The sequence below is a fragment of the Patiria miniata genome, unplaced genomic scaffold (assembly GCF_015706575.1).
Source record: "Patiria miniata isolate m_02_andy unplaced genomic scaffold, ASM1570657v1 HiC_scaffold_21, whole genome shotgun sequence".
Classification (NCBI taxonomy): Eukaryota; Metazoa; Echinodermata; class Asteroidea; order Valvatida; family Asterinidae; genus Patiria; species Patiria miniata.
The window spans coordinates 6,447,739-6,462,299 of NW_024037060.1; the positions used below are offsets into that span (position 1 = coordinate 6,447,739).

A 14,561-nucleotide genomic window follows, 5' to 3' on the forward strand; every position below is an offset into this window, starting at 1 on the left:
TAGCCTGTGTAAAAGGCATGGCAGGGAGCAGGATTGAATTGTTGATTGTCTGTGACTGATCAAACAAAAGGAGGGTTATGTGCACTGGATGGACTTTACTACTGATGTGAGCAGCCATTCCCTCGAAGGAATGCCACAAGATTTGTACCAGATTTACACGGACTAATGGGTTCAACATGCTGATTAAAAATCACTGCTTCTCCTCAACATGAGACAGTACTTGGCGTCTTAGGTCTTGGAGGCGATGCTGCGCTAGTTTTATTCAGCTTACTAGCCTTGGCATCGGACCTTTCCTTCTGTCGGACTTCTTCCGTCTTCTGTTCCTCTTGCAGCGTCTTCTCCTTCGCTTTCTCGTCTTCCTCCAGCTGTTGTTGTAACTCCTTCCGCCACTGTATCAACAAAAAAAAACAAAAAAAATGAAGCATATTGACAGTGTTGTCATGAAGAGACAAATCTATTGTGGTGGTAGCTATAAACTTCATCTCTTTAAAGAGTTATACCCTATGCTCTTCAAAAAACAGATTTTGTTTTCTCCAAACAAACTATGTATGTTTTGTTTTACCCAAAAAAAAACTACTTTATTCTGATTTTGGACGTTTGCGACTCTGAAAAAGAAATTTCATTTTGCGCACATAAATGAACCCGTCCTGCGAGAGCCAAATATTGTCCACCAGCCAATAACTTGATTTTTGTGAAGAAATTCAATAAATGTTTAAAACGTTCGTAGATTTTTTTGTCCGATGTCTCATTCAAAAGTGCATAACTTTTATATTTCCAGGAAAATAGCAACTGAAAATACAAATCTACTTTTCGAGGTGAAACTCAAAAATAACACAGGGAACGCACTTTTAAAAAAAGTGACAATATACATGTATTACAACCAAACTTTCTAGAATCTTCTGCGACCCGGATTTCAATCTCACCTAATTTGACGTGGGATTGATTTCCACGGCCAGTTCCTAGACTGATCCCAGGATATTTCCCAAGAATTATTTTAAAGGACTCTACCTCTCTTTTAGTCAAGCAGCCAAATCTCTAAGCTTACCTGGTCTTCAACAATTCGCTTCAGATCCAAATCTGTCCGCGTCTTAAAATCTACACCCGGTTCGTCCAACGCCGTCGCCAACAGAAGCTCTTGCCTAGCAAAAGATAACACAATATTCGATCGAACCTGAAAAACTATTTCATTATTGCTTCGACCCTTTAGACCTTTCATAATAGTAAAACTCCTCTTAGAAATGAACTCAAACCTGTACAAATTCTCTCAAGAACAATTAAATGCCTATTCTAAACTCAAAAATTCCAAAATAAATAGGAACGTGATGTTTTTTACTTTATCCTGATTTGTTTACAAAACTGCGTGTCATGTGACACCAATTTATTTGTGAAAATGCAAAATGCTGTGTTCTAAACTACAAGTACATCACATGAAAAACAAACATTTTAGAATGTTGATGTTCACTGTACAATATGGGTAAAAACATGTGAAAGATTTTTTCGGGTTGTTTCGTTTGTCAGCAATCAAAAAGTGACATGGTCTGTTTTTGTTCAAATTCCTCAATCTGCAATGACTCACTTCAAAGACAACCTGTTAGGACCCGTCCTGATTGGCTGCTTGGGTTTGGGAAGTTCCACTTTACGCCGAGGGGATTTCTTGGTCACTTCGACCGGAGGTGCGAGTGGAGGGAGGTAGGCCGCGGCCAGACCGGCCGCCAGTCTAGAGTTGATGGAGCGAACGATGAGCGCCTTCTGCATCTGTGTCTCAATGTGGGCTTCCACCTAGGACCAAAATCAAAACAAACAAAAAAATTGAGAGATTTACAATCAGTGTGTTTAAAGTGTTTGCCTGAAAATGTATGTATGAGTGTTGTCGTTGAGTCCATCACAAGTCTTTACAAGTCGGCACAATGCCGTCACAAGTAATCACAAGTCAATCACAAGCTTTTCAAATGATCTGTGACAAAGGCATTCCTTTATAATTGTTCAAACCCTGTTCCTTGTGACTGGACTTCAGAAAGTATTTGTGAGTTACATTCGACCAGACTTGTGATGGACCTATGAATCGTTCCAATCACAGTGTACATGGGAACATGTACACGCATTTGGAACAAAGTTCTAATCAATCCCTAAAAATTCAATCACAATCTTTCACAAGTCTGTCAGTCTCAAGTCAAATCAAATCAAAATGGAGTGTCATGGTCATGGCCAAGTCAAATGGAGTGTCATGGCCTAGCGGTTAAGAGCACCGGACTCATGGTCTGGTGTTTCAGAGGCAACAGTGACGAGGGTTCGAGCCCGGGCGCGGACACTTGCGCCCTTAAGCAAGGCACTTAACCATTCTTGCTTCGTCCTTCGGATGGGACGCAAAGCCGTAGGTCCCGTGTGTTGTATAAGGCCTAAAGCACGTAAAAAAAACCCAGTAACGCTTATCGCTAAGAGAAGGGGTTCACCCCGGTGTTTCTGGCAGGAAGGATATGTATACCCTGCCCGTGTGACTCCTGAGAAGGGGTGTTGGTGCAGTAATCATCAAGACAAGACAAGAAGACAAATCCCAAGAACTGTGACAAAGGCGTGTTGCTTTATCTTTGTTCCTTTTCTGTTCCTTGTGATCCTACTAGTGATGGACTAGCAATAGACTTTTGATTTGACTTGCGATTGACTTTAACTAGACCTCCGGTTTCTGAGATGCTCTTTTACCTGGCCGACTCTGAATGCCTCCAGGACCTTGTGGTCTCTCTCCATGGAGTGGCACCTCATGAGTGCGTTCCAGGCCACAGTTCGCATGCCTTCCTGTAGCTTCTCTGTGCTGGTACAACGGGTCACCTTGACTAGGCCCAGGATGGCCGAGTAACGGATACGCCAACCCCAGTGGGCAGAGTCTAAAGGCACGATAATTAAAATAAGTTACATAATTTCGAAAACAATAATATTTTCTAGGAAATGCTTTGGATGCATTTATTAAGGTTCAGAATTGTTGATGAAAATGTTACAAATAATTCAATGAGAAAGTCCACTATAAAGAATCCACACTTATTGCCAACAAGTGTGACCCAAATATGAGCAACACTTATAAACCTATCTTTCTACGTCCAGAAAGAGCTCGCTCTTTGGCTCTCCTATTTATTTGCCTGCTAGAAAATTAGGATATTATGAAATACTCTCCTTTTGCAAAAGAGTGAACTATGCCACACACTTACACTCTCAGGGATCTTAAGGCTGTTTCATGCATCACTCGAAAGCGCAAGTGAAGTGAAATTCTGTGTCAACAATTGAAGTTTCATTTTGAAGTTCGCAGCAGCCCTAACAAATGCGCTTCGCATTTAAAATTTGGGTTGAGTATGAACCGGGCTTTAGTAGGTCTTGTGTCATCAATCAACCTAGACCTAGACCTTTCAGCCCTGTTTAACTGATGCTGGTTGCCTTAATTTATTCAACCCGCCAATCAAGCATATTTGAACCACTTTGATGGTTATAACAACAAAATTCTACCCCAAATTGTCTCTACTGTTGAAAGATATACATCGCATGACAGTAAAACGAGATTCAAAAATTTCAATTTCTGTTGTGATAATTTTGATTTGTAAGCTTAATACCATTCGTCTCGTCGCCATCAATCTTTCCTTGGTACTCAGCCAAATCCAGCAGCCCTGCGCTGGGCAGGCACTGCTGCTCCTCGTCTGTCCCTGGTACCCGGCTGCTGGTTCCCTGCGGCCTCTTGCTCATGTACGGCCCGTAGCCTTTCTTCTTGCTGCCCACGAGGGCGGTACGCTGGATCTCTGCTGTGCTGCCGTGCAAGCAGAGGTGAGACATCAGCTCGGCGTAGGTGAAGCCTACCTCCCACGGCCAGCCGGCTAGACCCTGGGCCTCCAGGGGCTGAAAAAATAGATTGCAACCACAAAAAGAACACTGTAGAGTAGAAATCTGACTTGCTCGAGGATGGGGTAACAGTCCGAGTTTTCTTGCTTTCAGAAATCAAAGGAGAAGTCAGAAATTAGAAATAAAAATTTGAATTATTCTTTATCATCTGAGACAACAATATGTAAGAAAGTTATCGCTGATAAAGAAGTTATTAATGTTTGAGAGATCTAACCCATAAGGTTGTATCTGAGAAGATAAAACTAAACTTGACAAAATAACTGTTAGTAATTAGTACATGCTTTCTGCATTGATTGGAACTCACATGTTTAGTTTTGAAGACCCCACTTGTTGGTTCTGCCTGCTTGTTACTAGTGCTGCCGCTTGCTTCAGAGAAATATTGCGTGTCGGGTACAGGATCGATGGTAACTGACTTGGCGCTGTTACTTTTCCTCGTGTCGCTCCTTCCTGAGCCATCTCTCAGACTGGATTTCTTAGGGAAGTCCAAGTCTAGATCTCCGTCCCTCTCAGTGGGCTCGATATCAAAACTGACTTCTCTTCTCAATTTGGTGCCTGCTTCCATTGGCATTGACATCTGGGGTCTAGTGACGTCAACGTCGTTGGCTTCAACTTCGCTGTCATCCCCCGGGTCCAAGTCGCTATCCTCGATGGACCCAGAGGGATCATCCAGACCTGACGGGAGCGGGATATCACCTGCCGAGTTCAGACTCTCTCTGGCGCTGCTGACGTTGAGGGTGGTAGATGGGGTGCTTCCGTGAGAAGCCTTCTGACCGAAGCTGCTAGGGCTTGTCAGGAGCTCGGCGTGCTTGGGCGTATCCATTAAGACGCAGGTGGAGGTGTTGCCAGTGGATTTCAGCAAGGAGCCACCGCTCAAGTCACTAAGGTGCTTCCCGTCCTTGGTGAAGTCGCTGTAGGGGGCGAGTTTCTTGCCCCGTGCTCCGGATCGGCCGAATTCTGGAAAGTCGCTCATCAGGGATGCCTGGCTCAAACCGCTCACGATAGATTCTAGTTCTCCCTCCTCAACTTTCGGCTCATCTGCTTCTTCCTCCTTACTTTCCTCATTCTCAACGTCTTCCGGTTGGTTCGTTGGGGACTGGGGCAGGGGAGTGGTGGTTGGGAGCACGCCCCTCGCTAGATTCTGAAGCGTTTTGAGGACCCTTATATCGCTCTTGGCAGTTTCGGCGATGATGCGCAGTGCGCACATAGCATCAACCCTATCAGTAGAAACAAATGTAAGATGTAAGATAAATATAAAATGCTTAACTTAACACCTGGTTCTTGTAACTTATGACACTGGATACAACTAAATCTAGATGTCAGCCCACACATGTATTGTAGGTTTGTTTATGGTCATGTTGTAGACAAGTTTTTTTCAGGGCTTATGGGGTGAGGAATCCCCATTATCATTTTTATGGTTTCTTTTGTTTGGTACTTAAAACTTTTGTTCTGCTATCTCAGTGTATGCCATAAAAATGCACATCATGTCACTATCAAACATCACGCAAGTTACCCACCAGTGCTCTGTCGCCAGCGTACTCCCGCACATGGACAGCGCCCTCACAGCTTCCTTGAATCCACCGCTCAGGTGAACCACGCAGCGCCAGACGTCTAGACTGTGCCACAGCGTGGGGCTCAAGTCGTGGATACTGCTCTGGCCTGTGTGAGACCGTGGCTTGACCACGTTACCCATGCCGCTCGGCAGGGGCGTGTCCGGTAGACTCTTGGGGAGCTTTGGGGAGGGGGTAGGTGACGGCAAATCTTCTTCATCCTCCTCCAGAATCTGTAAATTAATTGGATTTTTTTTGGTGTCAAATTTAGCAAGATGTTTATCTCCTCATCATCCATTTCAAAATATCTTTTAAAGGAAATTTGTTGACCGCTGTTAAGGACTTTTTAGCTCTCGACCAATGAATTATACATGAAACGGCACAATGAGGACTTGAGACCCTGCCTTTCACTCATACCTGGTCAGGATGTCGGCTGCTGGTGTTGTCAAACTCAGACACTGAGTCTGGCTCTGGCTGAGACGGCGTCCCCACCCCACCTTGGCTCTGGGGTTTGGCCTGTGTTGTTTTCTGGGGTGCGACACCTAGTGTGGCTGGATCTTCGTTCAGTACATCCTCCACCACCAGCCTGCCTACCTCAGAGATGAAGCAGAGGCAGAGGTGGGCCCCTGGGTAGGGGGAGTAGGCCTCCTCACACTCCCTGACACCTGAACGCAATGCCAATACCATTCAAGATTAAGGTACAATCTGAGATACAACATGGAGCGATTCTACATCTGGGCCCAACTTCATTGCTCTCCTTACCATAAGCAAATAGTTTCTCAAACGAAAGCAGAACATTCCGGGACAAAATACATCACATCACAAAAAACACGGTATCTCTGGAAGAAGTCAATGAGCATGCACGTCAATAACAATGGGGAGTCAGGTTGGCGTAGCGGTACTTTCCTCGCCTTCCACCGCTGTGACCTGGGTTCGAATCCCGCCTGGGCCAATATGTGGATTGGGTTTTCAGTCCCTGCCTGATTCCGTGGGTTTTCCCCAGAATATTCTTCTGGGCTTTTCCTCCCACCTCTACAACTGTAACTTCTTCTCACTGTCTTCTCTCCACAGGTTTCTTCAGGCTTGCGAGCTACAGTGCCTAGGGCGCTTTTGAGGAATCCTTGGTTTCATTACCAGAAATGATTAATAATAATAATAATAATAATAATAATCAGCACCACTGAATACTTGAAGTCAGCCTACAAAGTGAACCAGCTTTTTCACAGCTGTTTTTACTAAGGAAGCATCCGAATCAGCTGTCTAGAGCTAGGTCTAGGTCTGCGCCCATCCGAATTACGCGGGGACGCGCTGACAATAATAGACGTAGCCGTAGCTCTGGAAGCCCGTTTTGAACACCGCCTAACACAATCTGGCCATGCATGCATGCACGGTGCAAATTGCAGGAAAGACAATTATGTTCGTTTTGTGTGTGTGTGTGTGGGTGTGTTGTGCAGTGTATCTGTGCAAACTGCAAGGAAAATGTACTGAACTGTATTCCCAGTTTACAGGGTGAGTAAAAAAAAAAAACTCAAATGTCAGGACCATTGTTTTAGTGAAGTTCTGTATGTAGCACTTTCAAAAAACAAATCACATAAGGATATGTGTGAATTGTTTTCGTTTTGCTGAAAGAACACTTACCTTCTTGTGATCCGTAGACAGAACTTTAAAATGGTGGTTGTGTTTAAAACTCCTTAACTTAAAAAGTACATGAGTGATTTGAATGAGTCTTGTACTAAAAGAAAGCTTATGAATTGGGCTTTTATATCATAGATTTTGAAAGTGCTATATGCAGAACTTCACTAAAACAATTGGCCCCGACATTTGGGTTTCGTTTTTTTTTTACTCACCCTGCATAGTACAGACACGAAACCATTGTTAAAAACCCATTTCCCTTACTTAACCAGTTCGTGTCGGGGACATGACACGCACTGGCTGTTTTTATACACACGTACGGCTGACGGGTTAAAACGTCAAGATTGCCTCGACTCGCCTCCAGGTGACGTCTAAACATGCTCATCCCTTGTGCCTTTTGTACACACACACACAAAGTCACACAAGTCTGTAGAGGTGGACCGTGTGTTGAACTTGAATTGGCTGTTGTGCACGGCCTATTGTTGTACAATTCACCCTACAGGGCACGCCCCAAAGTATTGAAACATAGGAGGTATCGGCAAGAAATATCGTACAAATGCTGTTAAAAATGACTCTTGCGAATCAGTATATGTGGCGTTTGGCTGTATATCAGAAGTTGGCAGGAAAATTTTGCCTTCTGCGAAAATCGAAACTGGCGCAAAGTGGTTAGGCTCCAACTTAAAACTTTCACATTTTAAACAATGTAAATTCATTGCCACAAAAAGAATAAATTCACATTGGCTTTCAGTTTTTCATTATCTTGAAAATACTATTCAATGGAAATGTTGAAAATTTTAACACCTTTTTACACAACAAAATCACGTTACATCGTGCAGTACAGTAACTCCAGCAAACAATAATTTCTGAGTTCTTGCAATAAACATGCAGAGCGATACCACTGTGCCATGCAACAATTACAACAATCAGGGACACTCTCGTGAATGTGATTTCCTCAACATGGTTTTCATTCATTCGGTGCATGTTGTGTGCTTACCTATCACCAGGGCTACAGCGTTGGTTTGCGAAAGGTTCCGAAAGAACAAATTGAAAGGTTAACGCATTCTCAATCACTCAATTAGAAATGAAAAATTTGAAAAGTCAGGACTAAAAACAACAAAAATTGTACTTGTACTACAAAACCCATTGTATAATGTCCTAACACCAACATAAATAAACCGGTCCAGATCTGGGCCCAATTTCACGGTGCTGATAAGCACAAAATTTTGCTTAGCACAAAAAAAGTCTGGCTTATAAAAGCAGGTTATCAGCCAAAACTACATGTGATTTTCGTGTTAAGCAAACAACAGCTGAAATACTTATCACGAGCAATAAGCATATGTACATGTACATCACGTGGAGTTTTGACTGGTAGCCTGCTTTTATAAGCCAGACTTTTTTTGTGCCAAGCAAATGTGTGTGCTTAGCAGCGCCGTGAAATTGGCCCCTGGCTATTTGCCGCACCCCTTTACTTTGAGCAAGCTGAAAAAAAGTCAGTGCCAACTGCTGAACATTCTTTCAAAAAGTAACCGTGAAATTCTCAAATATATGGGAATACAATATGTTTCGCAGGGTTCCACTGCAAAGCAGTTTTGATACAATGAACTGGAGTAAACTCTTTGCAATAAAATAAAATAAACTGTGTACAAAAAAAGTTGGGCTTAATTTGTTTGGACTTACCCGCTAAATAAGTAATGAGCCTATTCTTATACTCCGAGAATCCCTTCAAATGTCCAGCCATATGATGGTAGTACAGTCTCACGAATACACCTTGCCCCATCTATGGATAAAAACAAATAAAGAATGGTAAGGCCAAAAAAAAAAAGTTCTGCTTCCGATTACATGGCATTCGAAAATAGGGTAGGTAGGTAGGTAGGGATTTTTTTTTGTTGCCAATTTTTTTTGTGTACGATCATATGGAGGGTAAAAGGTCATGGTCAAGGGTAAAAGGTAAAAATTGATGGTTTTGGGTTTTTTTTCTCATTTTTCCCATAAAAAAATTAGGGTAGGGGCTCTCAGAATAGGGTAGGTAGGGAAACCGGAAGCAGAACCATTTTTTTTTTTGGCCTAATACAAGGTTAAAAAAAAAAAAAAAAAATAAGAAAATCCAACTTTGACTTTGAAAACTTTGAGCTCAAGTTGACTGTCTTACCTTGAGGAGTTTAATCTCCCCTATTCTGAGGAATGGTTGATCCATTGCGTCGGTGCGCAGCCAGTACAACGTGGTCTCGGCCAGGTAGAAGAGACTGGGAATGTGGACGGTGGCCAGGGGGGCTTGGCTCAAGGAGACGATTAAAAGGTCCAAGCATTCTAATCGGGAAGCATAAAAAGGGATGAATTATACAAAAGGATGGAGTATGGGCTTGAGGCATACAATCATGTCCAAATTGGCTCATCAGTAACACCAGAAGTTAAGTTACAGAGGGTTGTTTGGGCTTCTTTCGTAAACACCAGGAGGGTATTCTGGACACCCTATTTTGTTAAGCTAATGTTGTAAAAGCATGAAACCTTAGCAAATTAGATGCCCTGTTTTGCAATATTAAAAGCCATTTGCGAGGTTAAATTTGAATAAAATCTGGAACGCGTTTTAACTTTGCATTCTCCCGACCAAAGAGACTGTTGTTGTATCATGGATTCGGGGCAAGCCTTATGCTAGCAACCCCCAGCTCTGGCATGGTCTGGTGTTTTTGTGCCATTCTCACCCATTGAAGACAATGTATTGGTGCTGAGCATCTCTTACGTAGCTATGCAAGAGCTTGTCCTGATATGATGAGCAACTGTGTCTTTGGTCTGGAGAATTCAAAGTTAAACTGTGCCAAGCATTCTGAGCAAGTCAGTGTGCCAGAGGTTTGCCAAATTTAAACCCCAAAGGGTACAGGTCACTCGCAAATGGCTTATTCAAGGCCACTTTGGAAACCGATTGTTCATATGCTGGCTAAAACACAGCGTCTTCCTCAGTTGGCACCATACTTAGTGCTGCAGTCGCGTACTTGTGATATATCACATGTCAATCATAAGACATCCAGTCCCAAGTCAAGTCACAAAATATTCAAGTGATTCGTGACAAAAGGCATTCCTGTTTAGTTGTTCATTCTCTATTACTTTGTGACTGGGCCCGTAAATCTACTTAGAATTCACTTCTGACCGGACGTATGATGTACTTGTGATCTAACACAAGCAACTGGACTGCAGGGAAAGATTTCCACATACGAAGTTCACTCAACACCCTGTGTTCAAACCCTATGAGATTGGACTGAAAAATTCTAAGTGTTTTCTAAGAAAATGCTTGTATTTTCTCACTCCTCAGATTGACTTTGATGACATGAAATTGCTATCTGGGGGCTTGTTAGTCAATACAGAGGACAATTAGTGAACTTCGTATATGGAAATCTTTCCGACTGCAGCATTGATTATAATAGTATAAAATAAACTTCAAACTTTAAACAAAAGTGTATGATCTACTGCTGGGCCCAATATATCAAACTTCAGAGAATTTTCTCAAATGTTTTCACTGTTTAAGAAGTATTTCATGGGGCAACGCTGTACAGCCCGAAAATTCAACCTATCGAGAGTTGGTATTCTTGGAGATATGTAAGGATAGAATGTCTTCGGCAAGTCCAAATTCAAAAGACTCCCCGTCTCAGAAAAAAAAACCTTTATACCAAAGCTTACCCTCTTGTATTTTTCCACGGCACTGCGCCAGCATAGAGAGATCAGTCCAGGCCTTCGGAAGATCTACATTCTTTCCCCTGGCACCCTCCAAAATACCTGCTCTCCTCTGAAATTTAAAAAGAAAAAATTTGAAAAAAGTCAGATTGAATCTTGTCACAAGGATTGGGATGATATCTATTGCATGGAGAATTGTATCTTTTATGATCAGTTTATAGACATGATTGTTTGATTCATATTTTCTAAAGTCACTAAAAATTTCCTTCCAAAAAAGTTTCCAATCTAACGTACTACAACAACGATCAACCTGAGAAATATGCACAGTGAAAGGCATTGAAAAATTTAACATTATACTCTTGTATAAAGTTGAGTCTTTGTTTTCATATTAGTTTTTTTTTATCGATACTTTTGTGACTGCATTGTCAATTTAAAATTTGGTAAAACAGCCAGCCGACCCAGGCAGCTCGGTGGTCGAGTGGCAAGACCTCTGCACTGGTAAGCAGTAGGTGGTGGGTTCGAGTCCCACCTGAGTAAGCTTGTGAAATTATTCTCGCAAGCTCTCGAACAGAGTGTACAAGCATTACATTCACTGTTTGGACTTCAGAACAAAAGAGGTCCACATAAACCAGATAGCAGCGATGTTGTGTGGATTTGCCCACGTCTACACAATGTTTCCCCCTCTCTGGAAAACATGTTTAGAGGCATTTTTGGTTAGGTTTATCCTTGGCAAAATGAAGAGAAACACAAAAGGGAATCATAGAAAAAAAATTTGGTTGAAAGAGTTTTCAGAGTGTGAGTAAACTGATTTTTTTCACAGGTTTTTCTTAACTACACGAAAACAAAAGAATGTCCACACTAGGTATGTAACATAGTGCTTCGTGATGCAGAGATGGGCAAAATCCGATATTAAAACTTTGTATACCTTTGTCCTGTTGAGCATTTTACGGGCAATCCCTTCCAATTTCTCCTTCTCGTCCAGGTTGGTGGCGCCATTGAACTGCTGCACGAAGCTCTCTGATAACTCCAATGGGTTTCTGCATGCATGACAAGGGGAAAAGGATTACACAAGAACTAATGACGGACACGTCACCCACACGAACACAGTTGTTTGCATGTAAGGCATGCCCCTTTTAACTTCAGTTTATTAAGATATTAAGGTAACAAAAACATGAAACCCAAATGTCGGGACCATTGTATTAGTGAAGTTCTGCATGTAGCACTTTCAAAATCTAGGATATGAAAGCCCAATTCACCAGCTTTCTTTTAGTACAAGAATCATTCAAATCACTCATGTACTTTTTAAGCTACAGAATTTCAAACACAATCACCGTTTTAAAGTTCTGTCCACGGATCACAAGAAGATAAGTGTTCTTTCAGCAAAACGAAAACAAATCACATAGGGACATGTGTGTGAATTGTTTTCGTTTTGCTGAAAGAACGCACACCTTTTTTGTGATCCGGTTGTTTTTTTTACTAACCCTGTATGTGAGAGGTGCATGGCAGCAATCATGCTCAAGTGTTTTCATTATAGCTCTACTGTTTATTGTTATGCTGTGTGTTTATATACTTGTGTGGGTACACACATAGACCTTTTATGAAAAATCTGAAGAATGCAGTGATGGTATACGCTGTGTTGCATCCTGGAGCAGTTTGCGCTTGAATGCAGATTTTGCGCAGTGGGAACTGTCCCATAATGCAATGCAACATATACCTTCAACTGCATGTTTCCTGTCCAGTGGCTTTCTGTAAAAGGGTCTATATAAGCACAGAGTTCCTTAAACCTCAAATTTCAGATGTTGAGGTTTATTTGATGGGAAAGACAGAAGTGCTGTGTGGGCTGGAATTGTTAAAAAAAACAGTTACAGGAATTTTCTACCTGGTCGTTGGTGGGACTCGCTGTGTCTTGACACTCTGTATGTAGGACTGCTGCAGCAGTCTCTCCTGCAACTCCTCCCGCTGTGATTGGGAGATGATCCCAAACTTGTGGACGATGGGAACCCTTGTGATAGGCATGATTGGAGACTGTCTAACTCAGAACGTTGAAATTTTCACCTATGAGCTAGGCCTGTTGAGGAAAAAATAATTATAATTTACATAGATCATGTATGTATAGTCGTGTTCCCTAACGTGGCGCACTTCGAAGCTTACCAACTTTCCTCGTGTAGTGTTGCCAAACCTCTTTGTTGCCAAACCTCAAATTCATGCAGTAAAATACTGGTACTTTGACCTTTTTAATGCATGCTATTTAACCTCTGTGAACTATTTCGGTTTCCTAGAATTTAATCCGAAATTCAAAAACGGTGGCGTCCGGAAATTGGGCACAAATTCGCGGAGTGTTCCCTAACGTGGCACACTTAAATAAATCACGGAAAATTCCAAATTAACATTTAAGAATTTCCGTTAACTTGATAAATTCTGATAAATCATTATAAATATTATCTCTACTTACATACCCAGCCAGATGTTTGTCAGAAAATTGTTTTCTTATTTTTCGGGGCATTTTCAAAGTGTTCACTTTGCACTTGAAAATAAAATAGGAAAATCACGCCAAAATAATTTTTTCTTCTAACTTTGTAACGGGTGAATAAAATCACGATTTATGAACGGGAGTGTTACTACTGTTTAGAACTCTATGAAATGTTAGCTGGAGTTACCCAGCCCTGAGTTTTATCATTGGGTTGTCTATTAGGGCTGGAGCGAATTTTTCTGGTAACTTGTAGTATAGGCAAAAATTTTTGGAAAATGTTCAATTTTGTCCCCGTTACACACTAATTGCAACTGCAACTCACCCCAAACTTGCCTGGAATAACCATTACACAGGTCCTTGAAGTAAAAAACGATCCACGATGAAGATTCAGCCTACAATTGCAGTGAAAACAGGAGGAATAACCGCTAACTTGACAACCTTGCTGGATTGGCCAGGACCGCAATTGGTTTGTGCACACAAAATATTGTGTTCAATGAATGGCGGTCGATTAACAGGCACAGAGAGCGATCGCTGTCAACTACTCGTTTTTGCCGGCTGCGCTGGCTGTTGGCGCATGACGTCACGCGGAAGCGTAACACCCGATGACTGTTTCATGCACTATTGGTTGCGGTTCCAGTACCAAAGCTGTGATGCGAGTGGTAAACCTTATATTAGTGCATGAAACAGTCATCGGGTGTTACGCTTCTGCGTAACGGGGACAAAATTGAACATTTTCCAAAAATTTTTGCCTATACTACAAGTTACGAGAAAAATTCACTCCAGCCCTAATAATAGACAACCCAATGATAAAACTCAGGGCTGGGTAACTCCAGCTAATGAAATGTCACTTTCTGTGAAATTTCAGTTAAAACTTTTCCTCTAGCTAGGCGCTACAGGCGAAAAATCAAAGTGCGCCACGTTGGGGGCCGCGCCACGTTAGGGTACATCAACAATAGATGATTTTCTTGACTCTCCATAGACTTTGTACACAACCGCTGACAGCTAGCTGAAGACTGAAGTAGCTACTCCTAGAACTATGATGCTCCGCGTGAGCATCATTCATAATCATAGACATAGTTCTAGGACTAGTATGAAGTAGCGTCAGGTTGCAACATTCTTTCCCGATTCTTTTCCGCTACTTTTCTCTTCCAATTCATGAGAAAGAGAACTGTTGGTGAAGTAATAGATCTATCTGAACCGACTGACACATCTACTCAAAAGCCAAAGAAATTGCATGTAACGTTACTATGCGTTAACCAACCGGCGAAAATTCTTGACACTGTACGTCGCCATCTTGTTTCTTGGGATCCATGGAAATGAGCGAAGTCTGTATCTTGTATTTGTCCAATCAAAGAATAGATAGCAATATGTAC

At 42.0% G+C, this 14,561-nt stretch overlaps 1 protein-coding gene across 1 annotated transcript; it reads right to left on the bottom strand.

The window, feature by feature from the left end:
* Positions 1-15: 15 nt before the first annotated feature.
* LOC119729538 (transmembrane protein 232-like) lies at positions 16-14,557 on the bottom strand. Its single transcript, XM_038202140.1, has 14 exons — positions 14,450-14,557; positions 12,598-12,786; positions 11,644-11,755; positions 10,725-10,830; positions 9,205-9,362; positions 8,733-8,832; positions 5,841-6,088; positions 5,391-5,656; positions 4,181-5,090; positions 3,594-3,873; positions 2,698-2,879; positions 1,577-1,779; positions 1,046-1,139; positions 16-389 (listed from the first exon to the last, which is right to left on the bottom strand). Exons 2-14 carry the CDS (start codon positions 12,732-12,734, stop codon positions 204-206), a joined length of 2,982 nt encoding a protein of 993 aa, XP_038058068.1. The 5' UTR covers positions 12,735-12,786; positions 14,450-14,557; the 3' UTR covers positions 16-203.
* Between the last annotated feature and the right edge of the window lie 4 nt (positions 14,558-14,561).

What these genes read in the sequence shown, in the direction of transcription:
- LOC119729538 (XM_038202140.1), bottom strand. Translation starts at nt 12,734, where the DNA reads ATGCCTATCACAAGGGTTCCCATCGTCCACAAGTTTGGGATCATCTCC. An exon ending in GGGTCTTCAAAACTAAACAT is followed by an intron (nt 3,874 to 4,180) that starts GTGAGTTCCAAT and finishes CTATTTTTTCAG; the next exon opens with CCCCTGGAGGCCCAGGGTCT. An exon ending in TGATGGCGACGAGACGAATG is followed by an intron (nt 2,880 to 3,593) that starts GTATTAAGCTTA and finishes TCGTGCCTTTAG; the next exon opens with ACTCTGCCCACTGGGGTTGG.